General features: G+C 39.2%; 1 protein-coding gene across 1 annotated transcript; it reads left to right on the forward strand.

The window, feature by feature from the left end:
* Positions 1–12,001: 12,001 nt before the first annotated feature.
* Positions 12,002–13,315, forward strand: LOC135151430 (uncharacterized). Its single transcript, XM_064089879.1, has 2 exons — positions 12,002–12,391; positions 12,497–13,315. Exons 1-2 carry the CDS (start codon positions 12,002–12,004, stop codon positions 13,313–13,315), a joined length of 1,209 nt encoding a protein of 402 aa, XP_063945949.1.
* Positions 13,316–15,223: the final 1,908 nt, after the last annotated feature.

Consider the following 15,223-nt stretch of genomic DNA (forward strand, 5'->3'; position numbering starts at 1 on the left):
ATTGATTGAGTTCTTCTTGCATGGCAAGAACCCAATCAGGATCAGCAAGTGCTTCATCTATTTTCTTTGGTTCTAATTGTGATAGAAAACCAGAGAATAGACATTCATTTGTCGTAGCACTTCTAGTCCTTACACCAACATCAGGATCACCAATAATTAAATCAAAGGGATGATCTCTGCTCCAAATCCTTTCCCTTGGAAGATGTGTCCTTGATGATTCAGCAGTATTATCATTGAGCTGAAATGTGTGACTAGTTGATCCATCTGCTCCCCCTGAGTTGTTGCCAGGTTGACTTGATGATCCACCACTGGCACTAGTGGAATCTCCAGTGTTTCCACTATTTCCTCCACCATTGCCTGGATCATTACCATCATTGTTGTCATCTCCTGTTGCAACCTCAGGTGGAATATCATCATCGGAATCAGAATCTGGATAGTTGTCAAACTTCAGAGATTCAGATGGATCAGCAGATTGTAAACTTGGGAGTTTAGTGTCATCAAATGTAACATTGACACTAACTTTCATTGATAGAGTATCAATTACAAAAACTCTATAAGCACTTATTGTATAACCAACAAAAATTGCTTCAGATGCCTTTGGCTCAAACTTGTTCAAGTTCTCTTCACCATCCTTGAGAACAAAGCACTTGGCTCCAAAAACATGAAGATGTTTGACATATGGTTTCTTGTCTTTATACAAATGAAATGGAGTTTTCATATGATCCTTGTTGATCAAAGTTCTATTCTGGGTATAGCAGGCAGTAGACACAGCTTCAGCCCAAAAGTACAGAGGAAGCTTTGCTTCAGCAATCATAGTCCTTGCAGCTTCGATCAGTGTACGATTCTTTCTTTCGACGACTCCATTCTGCTGAGGAGTCCTTGGTGTTGAATACTGCCTTCTAATTCCCTTCTCAGAGTAAAAGTTGATTAGAGTTTGATTCTTGAATTCTGTGCCATTATCTGACCTTACAGCTTTCACTGGCACACCCTTTTCTAATTCAACTGACTTTATATGATCAATCACTGTCATCGGGGTTTCATCCTTAGAAGCTAGGAAGTAAACCCTGGTAAATTTCGAGAAGTCATCCACAATGACTAAGGCATATCTTCCTCCATCAATTGATGCAACATTCACAGGACCAAACAAATCCATATGCAGTAAGTGAAGTGGATTTGTAATGGTATTGATGGTCTTGCCTTTGTGAGATGCTCTCTTCGCTTTTCCTTTCTGACAAGCTTCACAAAGATCATCAGATGAGAATTCCAGGGAAGGCAAACCTCTCACTAGATCTCTCTTGACTAGAGAGTTCATTGTTTTGAAGTTGAGGTGTGAGAGTTTCTTATGCCATAACCAACTATCTTCAGCAGACGCTTTGGCGTAGAAACAGTGAACTTCGTTTCCAGGTCCTGAAGACAAATCAGCTACGAATATATTGCCTTTCCTTATGCCACATAGTGAAGGACGTTTATCCTTGATATGTTTAATGATACATATCTCCTTTTCAAAATGAACATAATATCCCTTGTCACAAAACTGACTAACACTCAGGAGATTATGTTGAAGTCCTTCCACTATAGCAATTTCTTCTATGATGATCTTTCCAATTTTGTACTTGCCATATCCCACAGTACGACCTTTGCTATTATCAGCAAAGCTCACTGTTGGGCCAGCTCCTTCTCTTATGTCTTCCAGCAGGGATCTATTGCCAGTCATGTGCATTGACGCTCCACTGTCAAGCACCCAGGTAACACGAACAATTCCACTGGCACCCTGCAAAAGACAACTTGATTAAACACTCTTTGGGACCCACACTTGATTGGGTCCAGCAAACTTAAAGAACTGATTTCTATCAGGTGTAACAACAGAGCCTCTTGGACTGATACTTGGTTCAGACTTGACTGAACTTACTTCCTTAACAACAGCCTTATAAACCTTAGTTTTAGGCTTTGGAACATAAGTCTCCTTCCTAACACGAGTAGGACTAGCAGTCTTTGATCTAGCATGCTTGTTGTTTGTGTGTTGTCTAGGTGATGTGTTTTCATTTTTAGCATGCAAATTTTTAAAATAAGCAGACATCAAATTGAAAGCACAAGTCATACAATTATCAACACTACAAGATTTATGACATGCATCAAAAGCAGGAACAACAGAAGTATCAGTCATAGTAGTAGGAACATCAATAGATTCTACTCTAACCTTGTTATCAGATTTAAAGTTCTCAGTAGAATGACATCTATTGTTCTTGTTCTTACTATTCACAAAATTATTGGGCTTGTTGAATTTAGTTCTCTCAGAGTTGACACCTAAACCAGCTTTAGGCAACCTAACATTGCCTTTCACTTTGATTGGTTTTAGTGAAGTCAAGATCTCATCTCTCTTCTCATTACTCTCTTTCAATTTAAGGTCTTCCTGTTTGAGTTCATATCTAATGACAACAGGAGTTTCTAAAAGAGGTTCAGCTTCTGAGGTTTTAAACAAAGGTTTAAGGGAATCTTTCAAAACAAAAGGAATCCCTCTCTCCTCAGCACTTTTCTTAAAAGGAGTAATGTTACTAGCCTTACCTACAGATTTGTTATAGTCAAAACCTATTCCAACAGTTCTCTTGATCTCTTGTTTATCATTAAGTTCTTTGACTATCATGGAGGCATCCTTAAAGGCTTTACATTTCACTTTCTCTTCGTCTAGCTGAAGTCTTAAAGCAATCTCACCTTTCTCTAGAACTTTGACTTTAGCACATTGTAATCCTAAATCCATAGTCAATTGTTCTATTTTAGGTTTTAATACTTTCATCTCATTCATCTTATAAGCATGAATTTCTAAGACTAAAGTATCAATTTTAAGGTTAGCAGCTTTCATCTTTTTAATAGCATCATCTCTTTCAAGTCCTAATTGCATAAACAGTTTAGGGCATGTAGGATCTACCTGAAAGCTTCCAGCAGGAGGAGGTGAAGATGATCCAGTATTAGCCATGAAAGCAACATTCCCTAGCTGCTCCTCTTCATCACTATCTGTATCATCCCAGCTTTTGCCTTCTGCCAGATAAGACTTGCTCTTGAAGTTTTGACTTCCAGAAGTACCATGATGCTTTCTTACTAAGGCATCATACTTCTGCTTCAGCTCATCATACAAATCCTTTTTCTTTCCTTGAACCTTGGGCTGCTTGCACTCAGTTGCAAAGTGTCCAGGTTCACCACAGTTGAAACATTTAAATTTACTTCTGTCCACCATCCCAGTCTTGTATCCTCCTTTGCTTGTTGAAGATGAATAGCCTCCCTTCTGAAACTTACTAACAGTAGGTTTGTATTTATAGGAAGGGTTCTTCCGGAATCTCATGTTTCCAAACTTCTTGGCAAACAGTGATAGAGATTGATCTTCTAACTGTTCAAGCTCTTCCATTGTATAGAACTCTTCGTCACCACTGGAAGAAGCAGTCTGACCCATCTCAGGTACAACAAATTCCTGAGTAGTCTTAGAAGGAACAACAACATCCTTCTTTTCTTCCGGTGCAGGTGACTCAACAACTAGAGCTCTCGAATGGTTCTGTGTTTTACCCCAGCCATATCTCTGTTTACTCTGAACTTGCTCCAGTTCATAAGTTTTCAAAACTCCGTAGAGTCTTTCCAGAGAAATCTCATTCAGATCTCTGCTTTCCCTGATGGCAGTGATTCTGTGTTCCAGATGTTCAGGAAGTGTTAAGAGAAACTTCATGTTGACCTCTTTCTTGTCATAGAATTTCCCATTCAGATTTAAATTATTTATCAAATTATTAAGTCTGATAAACACTTCTGAAATCCCTTCTCCGGGATTGGAACCAAACTGTTCATACTGAGCCATCAGTATCTCTTTCTTGTTTTCCCTAACTTCCTCTGAGCCTTCATTGATAATCTCTAATGTATCCCAGATTTGCTTGGCGTTCGTACAATTTACAACAGCATTGTACATCACTGGATTTAGAGATTCAACCAAGATTAGTTGAAGAGCGTCATCTAAGTTCATCTGTTCACTCTCTTCATCTGTGTACTCAGAAAGTTCTTTCGGAATGACCTGATGAGGTATTAACACACCATCCTCTTCGTGTGCTAATATGACATTCATCGGAGTAGTAACACCTTTGTCCAAAATCCCGATGTATTTTCTGTTCGCTGTTCGGAGGAATAGGAACATGTGCCTTTTCCATAGGCCAAAGTGTTCCTGGCTGAATGGTGGGATTTTAATGCTACTGATTTTTTGCGTACTCATTTTTTAAGAATTTAAAGTGAATAGTGTTTGGAGAGATTTGGATTTTTGAAAGAAAAATATTTTTAATCAAAATTAATTTTTGGAATAAAATTAATTCGAATAAAAAATATTTGGACGTTACAGAGTTTGTATAGGATCTGATACGGTAAAATGGTATCAACCTCGCTCTGATACCAATTGTTAGGTCCAGATACGATTGTAGAAGGGGGGGTTGAATACAATCGATACAAAATAATCGCGGAAGTGAATCTGATTGAATATAACTTGCTAATCAGATTTAGGATTAATTAATATAACAATGTTTGAAGTCGTTATATAATTAAAATGGTTCAGTTTTAATGTCCACTAAAGTTCGTAGAATAAATTCAACAGGGTATATTCTAGATTTAGTGATTAAAACAACCGGGTTATCAAAGCACAGAAAACTGTGGATATAACGATCAAGCAAGTTACGAACAACTTGAAAGCTTTACAAATGCTTTGATTTACAAAGTGATGAACACTTAGAAATGAAGAATGAATGCCATATTTATAGGCAAAGCATTGTACATGCAAGACAAACACAAGACAAGACAAATACTAAGAGGGTATGACAATCTAGGCTTGGGCAAGACAAATCAAGGCAAGGAAAGACAATCACAGATTGTCTACCAAGCTTTAATCAAGTCAGAAAGACAATCAGAAGGGAAGGTATGACAATCTCTTTGTCAGAAAGACAAACACTACAAACGGCAAGACAATTGAGATTGTCTTGCACACCTTCTTGCATTCGGCAAGACAAGACAACAGGATTGTCTTGCAGAAAGTGAGACTCTCGGCAAGACAAGACAACAGGATTGTCTTGCTGCCACACAAGTCCTTCGGCAAGACAATTCAGTTGAATTGTCTTGCACACCATTGAAACACTCGGCAAGACAAGACAACTGGATTGTCTTGCACACTGATTTCATTCCAAGTGGGCAGTTCGGCAAGACAATCACAGATTGTCTTGCTGGGTGATTTTGGTGATAAAAAGAAGTAATAATGTAGTAAATATAAAATAGAAAATTATTCACTTAATTAAGTTAATCATATAAATTCATAAATTAAATTAATTCGAGAGTGAATTAATTTAATAAATAAATTACATAATTAATATAACTATTTGAGAAGTGAAATAATAGTCTATTAAATATTTAATCACCCAATATTCAGTTGAAAAGCTTCCTGTCTTCTTTAAACTTTAATAACATCTTCTTGATTTGTCGAACGAACGAACTACCACTTCTGCTTGACTTCAAATATTTAATTTGAATAACTGATACACAGATGTACTGTCTAGTTCATCTGTATCTAGTTAAATCAAATATTCTTCGTCATATAAACAATAAGAATTTGGTTAGTTCGTCGAGTCTTCGTCTTGTACGTACATCTTCATTAAATGGAATCTTCTGATGAAATAAAGTATAGAAACTTTATGTCTTCTGAACTCCTGGACGTGCCACAAAAGATTATTTGTGCACTGAGGCTTGAACATATTAATGAACTTCTTTCAGTGGCGTGCAGCAGCATCCTGGAACTTATCTGACATATGATTTCCATAAATCATTTGACGTTCTTCGTACTGATTCCGATGACTTGCTATTTACTGACCTTTCTGATCTGAGTTGAGTTGTACCTCTTTAAATACAAATAGGCTGAACATATGCCTTTCAATCTTCATTATTGACTAGATTGAAGTTGTGTTTCTTGTAGCTTCATTCCAGACTCGTTTGAAGTTGAAAACAACATGTAGCTTCATTTTGGGTTGTTTGAAATTGGAATCAACTTGTAGTTTCATTCTCGGCTCGTTTGAGCCCGGAAACAACTTAGATTGAAGTTGGAAACAACTTGTAGCTTCATTCCAGACCCGTTTGAAGTTGAAAACAACTTGTAGCTTCATTTTCGGTTGTTTGAAATTGGAATCAACTTGTAGTTTCATTCTTGGCTCGTTTGAGCCCGGAAACAACTTGTAGCTTCATTATTGACTACATTGAAGTTGGAAACAACTTGTAGCTTCATTCCAGACCCGTTTGAAGTTGAAAACAACTTGTAGCTTCATTTTCGGTTGTTTGATTTGGAATCAATTTGTAGTTTCATTCTTGGCCTTGTAGCTTCATTATTGACTAGATTGAAGTTGGAAACAACTTATAACTTCATTACAGACTCGTTTGAATTTTAAAACAACTTGTAGCTTCATTTTCGGTTGTTTGAAATTGGAATCAGCTTGTAGTTTCATTCTTGACTCGTTTGAGCCCGAAAACAACTTGTAGCTTCATTATTGACTAGATTGAAGTTGTAAACAACTTGGAGCTTCATTCCAGACTCGTTTGAAGTTGAAAACAACTTGTAGCTTCATTTTCGGTTGTTTGAAATTGGAATTAATTTGTAGTTTCATTCTTGGCTCGTTTGAGCTCGGAAACAACTTGTAGCTTCATTATTGGCTAGATTGAAGTTGGAAACAACTTGTAGCTTCATTCCAGACACGTTTGAAGTTGAAAACAACTTGTAGCTTCATTTTCGGTTGTTTGAAATTGGAATTAATTTGTAGTTTCATTCTTGGCCGTTTGAGCCCGGAAACAACTTGTAGCTTCATTATTGACTAGATTGAAGTTGTGTTTCTTGTAGCTTCATTCCAGACTCGTTTGAAGTTGAAAACAACATGTAGCTTTATTTTCGGTTGTTTGAAATTGGAATCAACTTGTAGTTTCATTCTTGGCTCGTTTGAGCCCGGAAACAACTTAGATTGAAGTTGGAAACAACTTGTAGCTTCATTCCAGACCCGTTTGAAGTTGAAAACAACTTGTAGCTTCATTTTCGGTTGTTTGAAATTGGAATCAACTTGTAGTTTCATTCTTGGCTCGTTTGAGACCGGAAACAACATGTAGCTTCATTATTGGCTAGATTGAAGTTGGAAACAACTTGTAGCTTCATTCCAGACACGTTTGAAGTTGAAAACAACTTGTAGCTTCATTTTCGGTTGTTTGAAATTGGAATCAACTTGTAGTTTCATTCTTGGCCTTGTAGCTTCATTATTGACTATATTGAAGTTGGAAACAACTTATAACTTCATTCCAGACACGTTTGAATTTTAAAACAACTTGTAGCTTCATTTTCGGTTGTTTGAAATTAGAATCAACTTGAAGTTTCATTCTTGACTCGTTTGAGCACGAAAACAACTTGTAGTTTCATTATTGACTAGATTGAAGTTGTAAACAACTTGGAGCTTCATTCCAGACTCGTTTGAAGTTGAAAACAACTTGTAGCTTCATTTTCGGTTGGTTGAAATTGGAATTAATTTGTAGTTTCATTCTTGGCCGTTTGAGCGCGGAAACAACTTGTAGCTTCATTATTGACTAGATTGAAGTTGTGTTTCTTGTAGCTTCATTCCAGATTCATTTGAAGTTGAAAACAACATGTAGCTTCATTTTCGGTTGTTTGAAATTGGAATCAACTTGTAGTTTCATTTTTAGCTCGTTTGAGCCCGGAAACAACTAGATTGAAGTTGGAAACAACTTGTAGCTTCATTCCAGACCCGTTTGAAGTTGAAAACAACTTGTAGCTTCATTTTAGGTTGTTTGAAATTGGAATCAACTTGTAGTTTCATTCTTGGCTCGTTTGAGCCCGGAAACAACTTGTAGCTTCATTATTGACTACATTGAAGTTGGAAACAACTTGAAGCTTCATTACAGACCCGTTTGAAGTTGAAAACAACTTGTAGCTTCATTTTCGGTTGTTTGAAATTGGAATCAACTTGTAGTTTCATTCTTGGCCTTGTAGCTTCATTATTGACTAGATTGAAGTTGGAAACAACTTATAACTTCATTCCAGACACGTTTGAATTTTAAAACAACTTGTAGCTTCATTTTCGGTTGTTTGAAATTGGAATCAACTTGTAGTTTCATTCTTGACTCGTTTGAGCACGAAAACAACTTGTAGTTTCATTATTGACTAGATTGAAGTTGTAAACAACTTGGAGCTTCATTCCAGACTCGTTTGAAGTTGAAAACAACTTGTCTCTTCGTTTTCGGTTGTTTGAAATTGGAATTAATTTGTAGTTTCATTCTTGGCTCGTTTGAGCCCGGAAACAACTTATAGCTTCATTATTGGCTAGATTAAAGTTGGAAACAGCTTGTAGCTTCATTCCAGACACGTTTGAAGTTAAAAACAACTTGTAGCTTCATTTTCGGTTGTTTGAAATTGGAATTAATTTGTAGTTTCATTCTTGGCCGTTTGAGCCCGGAAACAACATGTAGCTTCATTATTGACTAGATTGAAGTTGTGTTTCTTGTAGCTTCATTCCAGACTCGTTTGAAGTTGAAAACAACATGTAGCTTTATTTTCGGTTGTTTGAAATTGGAATCAACTTGTAGTTTCATTCTTGGCTCGTTTGAGCCCGGAAACAACTTAGATTGAAGTTGGAAACAACTTGTAGCTTCATTCCAGACCCGTTTGAAGTTGAAAACAACTTGTAGCTTCATTTTCGGTTGTTTGAAATTGGAATCAACTTGTAGTTTCATTCTTGGCTCGTTTGAGACCGGAAACAACATGTAGCTTCATTATTGGCTAGATTGAAGTTGGAAACAACTTGTAGCTTCATTCCAGACACGTTTGAAGTTGAAAACAACTTGTAGCTTCATTTTCGGTTGTTTGAAATTGGAATCAACTTGTAGTTTCATTCTTGGCCTTGTAGCTTCATTATTGACTATATTGAAGTTGGAAACAACTTATAACTTCATTCCAGACACGTTTGAATTTTAAAACAACTTGTAGCTTCATTTTCGGTTGTTTGAAATTGGAATCAACTTGAAGTTTCATTCTTGACTCGTTTGAGCACGAAAACAACTTGTAGTTTCATTATTGACTAGATTGAAGTTGTAAACAACTTGGAGCTTCATTCCAGACTCGTTTGAAGTTGAAAACAACTTGTAGCTTCATTTTCGGTTGTTTGAAATTGGAATTAATTTGTAGTTTCATTCTTGGCCGTTTGAGCGCGGAAACAACTTGTAGCTTCATTATTGACTAGATTGAAGTTGTGTTTCTTGTAGCTTCATTCCAGATTCATTTGAAGTTGAAAACAACATGTAGCTTCATTTTCGGTTGTTTGAAATTGGAATCAACTTGTAGTTTCATTTTTAGCTCGTTTGAGCCCGGAAACAACTAGATTGAAGTTGGAAACAACTTGTAGCTTCATTCCAGACCCGTTTGAAGTTGAAAACAACTTGTAGCTTCATTTTAGGTTGTTTGAAATTGGAATCAACTTGTAGTTTCATTCTTGGCTCGTTTGAGCCCGGAAACAACTTGTAGCTTCATTATTGACTACATTGAAGTTGGAAACAACTTGAAGCTTCATTACAGACCCGTTTGAAGTTGAAAACAACTTGTAGCTTCATTTTCGGTTGTTTGAAATTGAAATCAACTTGTAGTTTCATTCTTGGCCTTGTAGCTTCATTATTGACTAGATTGAAGTTGGAAACAACTTATAACTTCATTCCAGACACGTTTGAATTTTAAAACAACTTGTAGCTTCATTTTCGGTTGTTTGAAATTGGAATCAACTTGAAGTTTCATTCTTGACTCGTTTGAGCACGAAAACAACTTGTAGTTTCATTATTGACTAGATTGAAGTTGTAAACAACTTGGAGCTTCATTCCAGACTCGTTTGAAGTTGAAAACAACTTGTAGCTTCATTTTCGATTGTTTGAAATTGGAATTAATTTGTAGTTTCATTCTTGGCCGTTTGAGCGCGGAAACAACTTGTAGCTTCATTATTGACTAGATTGAAGTTGTGTTTCTTGTAGCTTCATTCCAGATTCATTTGAAGTTGAAAACAACATGTAGCTTCATTTTCGGTTGTTTGAAATTGGAATCAACTTGTAGTTTCATTTTTAGCTCGTTTGAGCCCGGAAACAACTAGATTGAAGTTGGAAACAACTTGTAGCTTCATTCCAGACCCGTTTGAAGTTGAAAACAACTTGTAGCTTCATTTTAGGTTGTTTGAAATTGGAATCAACTTGTAGTTTCATTCTTGGCTCGTTTGAGCCCGGAAACAACTTGTAGCTTCATTATTGACTACATTGAAGTTGGAAACAACTTGAAGCTTCATTACAGACCCGTTTGAAGTTGAAAACAACTTGTAGCTTCATTTTCGGTTGTTTGAAATTGGAATCAACTTGTAGTTTCATTCTTGGCCTTGTAGCTTCATTATTGACTAGATTGAAGTTGGAAACAACTTATAACTTCATTCCAGACACGTTTGAATTTTAAAACAACTTGTAGCTTCATTTTCGGTTGTTTGAAATTGGAATCAACTTGTAGTTTCATTCTTGACTCGTTTGAGCACGAAAACAACTTGTAGTTTTATTATGATATGGGTCAGAAGTAATATTTAATTATTATTAGATATTAAAAGCCCAAGAACGCTAAAGCTCAGTTAAATAAGGCCTGAGGCTCTTAAATATTAATTAATTACGAAATTAATTAATAGAGGCCCAGTCAGAGGTCCAGTTACAAGTCCAAATTCTATAATGCATCTGATTCTAGCAGATAAATATTCAGAAGTTCGGATAAACGTCAACAATAAGAGGATAAGAGCTCTATCTTATCTCTTGCTTCGAGGCATACTTCGATAAGAAGTCTGATACACGGAATCATACTTCCACCCGACTTCTGACTCCGAAGCGCCTATATAAAGGGTTCTACCCCTCATAACTAGAACTACGTTTTGGACTTGATTCTTCTCCACGCAGAAGATACATAGGCATCTCGCACCGAGACCAGTCCAAAGCATGAATCACTCACCCCCGTTTTTAGTTCCACAACATTTGGCGCCGTCTGTGGGACACCAACAACAACCATGACGAACCCAACCGGACCACGTTCAGAAATCCATGTTCCACGCAGTCGAACCACCACCGGGGTCTCGACTGAATCAACTCCTGTAACTACCTCCCTCCCGCTTGGTACGACCATTGCTCAAACTACTACTCCCCTGACTTTTGGCTCGCTGCCCCCTCTGACTCGAGTAATCGCAACCGTCACCGACGCCGGCACACATTACTCAACGGTCACTACAACCACCCGTGGGGGCACAAGAGATGACTATGTGCATGTAACTGACTACGACTCTTCCGAATCGGAGCAGGAGCATGATACACCCCCTCGAAGGAGGAGAGATGCTGATCGACACCGTCGACGCCGCCATAGGCAAGAAACTAACGAGCCCCGGGGGCCAATAACTTATGAGGAAAGGATCCGGGCCTATGAAGAGGAAATCGCACGGTTAAAAAGAGACCAGGCAAGGATGCAACCCCCAGAATCTAGGGATGAAAACCCTCGTCAAACCGTGATGAATCAAATTCACTTGTTACCAGCAGGCGATCCTGATAACCCGGTTCCCCCTTTTACGCAAGAAATCATGGGTGCAAGGATTTCCCGAAAATTCAAGCTCCCAACCATTAAAGCTTACGATGGCACTGGTGATCCCGCTAATCATGTTCGGACCTTCATGAACGCTCTGTTACTCCAGCCCGTCACTGAAGCGATCAAGTGTCGCGCTTTTCCCCAAACCTTGAGTGGGATGGCCCAACATTGGTATAGTCGCCTACCCCCTAATTCTATCTCTTGTTTTGCTGACTTGAGCAGGGCTTTCATAGGGCAATTTGTTGGAAGCAAAACACATGCAAGAGCTCTGCCTCTCTAATGAATTTGCATCAAGGTAAGAACGAATCGCTCCGAGAGTATATGAATCGTTTTACCAAAGAAGCCTTGAAGGTCCCAGATCTAGATCAGAAGGTAGCCATGATTGCACTCCAACAAGGCACCACTGATGACAATTTTCGCCGGTCTCTAGCCAAAAGGGCTCCGAACAATATGAACGATTTGCAACAGAGAGCCGGAAAATATATAAAGGCGGAGGAAAGTTTGAGAAAATCCCAGAACAATCAGGGACCGAATACCAACTTCAAGAAGCGTGGGAATGATACGGAGTATAATGCTGAGAATAAGTACTCCCGGAAGGAAGATGAGGAAAAATCGCCTTCTAAAAAGAAGATGGGGCCGAGGTTTGCTGAGTATGCCAGGCTTAACGCCCCGAGGAGTCAAATCCTGTTGGAAATTGAGAAGGATGAAAGTGTTAGATGGCCGAAGCCTATAAGGACCGATCCGGAGAAACGTAACAAAGATTTATATTGTCGATTCCACAAAGACACGGGACATAAGACCGATGATTGCCGGCAGTTGAAGGATGAGATTGAGTTCTTGATCCGAAGAGGCAAGTTATCCAAATTTACCAAAGATGGAGACAAGAATCATCGAGACAGTGATAATCGTGGAAGAGACAATGATGACAAGAGAACCCAGCCTCGAGGGCCTGTGATTAACGTGATCTCCGGAGGACCTACAGCTGCAGGAACCTCAAGTAATTCACGGAAAGCTTATGCGAGGGAAGTAATGAGTATAGTTGGAGAACCCCCGAAGCGGGCAAAAATTGACTATGCAATGGCATTCGACAACGTCGACCTCGAGAAGGTAAAATTTCCCCATGATGACCCCTTAGTAATTACACCAGTGATTGGAAACTCGTCCGTGAAGAGAGTGCTCATTGATAATGGAGCCTCGGTAGATATTTTGTTCTATGATGCCTATGAAAAGATGGGATACTCCGATACTCAACTGACACCCTCGGATATGCCTATATATGGCTTCAACAATGTGGAAACCAAGATTGAAGGCATGATCCAACTCCCTGTAACTATGGGTACCGAACCTAGACAAGCCACATGCATGATAAATTTCTTGGTTGTTAAAGCTTCGTCGACCTATAATGCCATCCTTGGAAGGACTGGGATACACGCTTTTAAGGCAATCCCGTCCACTTACCACATGAAGATTAAATTCCCGACTAGGAATGGAATTGGAGAAGAATTAGGAGATCAGAAAATGGCCCGAAGCTGTTATATTGGGGCATTAAGATCTAGAGGATCTAGACATCTGAGAAGAGGAAGAAAGAAGAGGCAAGCCCGCCGAAGACTTGATTCCAGTCCCATTGTATACTGAGGAACCCGAAAAGGTTACTTATATTGGAGCCTTACTTCCGGAAGGCTTGAGGCAAGAACTAATGAGGTTCTTGAGGAACAATCGAGATGTTTTTGCTTGGACAACAGCTGATATGCTAGGTATCGATCCCTCATTCATGACCCATAAGTTGAATGTAAACCTCGAGAGGAAACCTATTAAGCAAAAGAAGAGGAATTTCGCTCCCGAAAGGCAAGAAGCCATTAAACAGGAGGTCGATAAGTTGCTGGAAGCTGGGTTTATTGAGGAGATTCAATTTCCGGAATGGCTATCTAACCCTGTCATGGTCAAGAAGGCCAATGGAAAGTGGAGAATGTGCGTAGACTTCACTGATCTGAATGATGCTTGTCCCAAGGATTGTTTCCCTCTTCCGAGGATAGACACATTAATAGATGCCACCACTCTTATCAAAGCCCGTAGAGGGCGAAACCCTGTATGTATACTTAGCTGTCTCGGAACAAGCACTAAGTGCCGTCTTGGTTCGGGAGGAATCCAAAGTCCAGAAACCAGTATATTATGTGAGCAAGGTTCTGCATGGAGCGGAGCTCAATTACTCAGTGATCGAAAAGTTTGCTTTGGCCATGATTACGGCCTCGAGGAAGTTGAGACCTTACTTTCAGTCTCATAAGATAGAAGTCCTGACGGACCAACCTCTCTGAAATGTTATACATAGCCCTAAGGCTAGTGGAAGATTAATCAAGTGGGCAATTGAGCTTGGAGAATTTGATATCCGATATAAGCCCCGAACGGCGATTAAAGCTCAGGCCTTAGCTGACTTCCTAGTTGAATGCACCATTAGCAACCAGGAAGTCGGGGGGCAAGGAGACAAGGTAGAAGAACCTGCTAAGGAAGAAAAACCTAAAGAATATTGGCTACTATTTTTTGACGGGGCTTCAAAAACAAAAGGTAGTGGTGCGGGACTTGTGCTCCAAAGCCCTGACGGCTTTACAGTGGAATACGCTATTAAGTTAGACTTTCCGACCACTAATAACGAAGCAGAGTATGAAGCATTAATAGCTGGACTTGGTCTAGCTAGAACCTTGAGGGTAAAGAATTTGAAAGTCTGTGGTGACTCAAAGCTTGTAGTCTTCCAAGTGAATGGTGAGTTTGAAGCCCGTGAGGAGGCTATGATGAAATACCTAAGGATTGTAAAGACCCAGATGGCACTATTCGAAGAATGCTCCGTAGAATATGTGCCCCGGGAGGAGAACACCAAGGCTGATGCCTTATCACAATTTGCATCCTCCGACGATGAGGTATGCTCAGGACGCGTTTATTATCAGGTTTTGAGAACCCCAAGCATCGAAGCAAAGTTAGTTGCCCCTATTGACACAGGGGCCACTTGGATGGATGAGATTAAGTTGTACTTACAAAGCGGTCATCTACCGCCTAATGCTGATGAAGCGCGAAAGTTATAGGTGAGGGCCCTTAAGTATGTACTCATTGAGGGGGTCTTATATAGAAAATCGTTTGTGATCCCTTATTTGAGATGTTTGAGGCCGGATGAGGCTCGAGAAGCCCTTAGAGAAGTTCATGAAGGGGTATGTGGCCAACACCTCGGTGGAAGAGCGCTAGCTCATAAAGTAACCCGCCTTGGATTCTATTGGCCAGATATGCTAAAGCACGCTCAAGACTATGTGAAAAGGTGTGATCGTTGTCAAAGGTTTGCGCCCGTTGTACGACAGCCACCCGAGATGCTGACGTCTATCAATACTCCTATCCCCTTTGCGATGTGGGGGATGGATATTCTTGGACCGTTTCCACTTGCTAGTGCGCAGAGAAAGTTCCTATTGGTTGCGATCGATTATTTCACTAAGTGGATTGAAGCCAAGCCGTTGGCCAAGATAACCACTAAGCAAGTTGCGCAATTTGTGTGGGAAAACATTATCT

The sequence above is a fragment of the Daucus carota genome, chromosome 3 (genome assembly GCF_001625215.2).
Source record: "Daucus carota subsp. sativus chromosome 3, DH1 v3.0, whole genome shotgun sequence".
Classification (NCBI taxonomy): Eukaryota; Viridiplantae; Streptophyta; class Magnoliopsida; order Apiales; family Apiaceae; genus Daucus; species Daucus carota.

What these genes read in the sequence shown, in the direction of transcription:
- LOC135151430 (XM_064089879.1), top strand. Translation starts at nt 12,002, where the DNA reads ATGAATCGTTTTACCAAAGAAGCCTTGAAGGTCCCAGATCTAGATCAG. An exon ending in AAATTGAGAAGGATGAAAGT is followed by an intron (nt 12,392 to 12,496) that starts GTTAGATGGCCG and finishes GATTGCCGGCAG; the next exon opens with TTGAAGGATGAGATTGAGTT.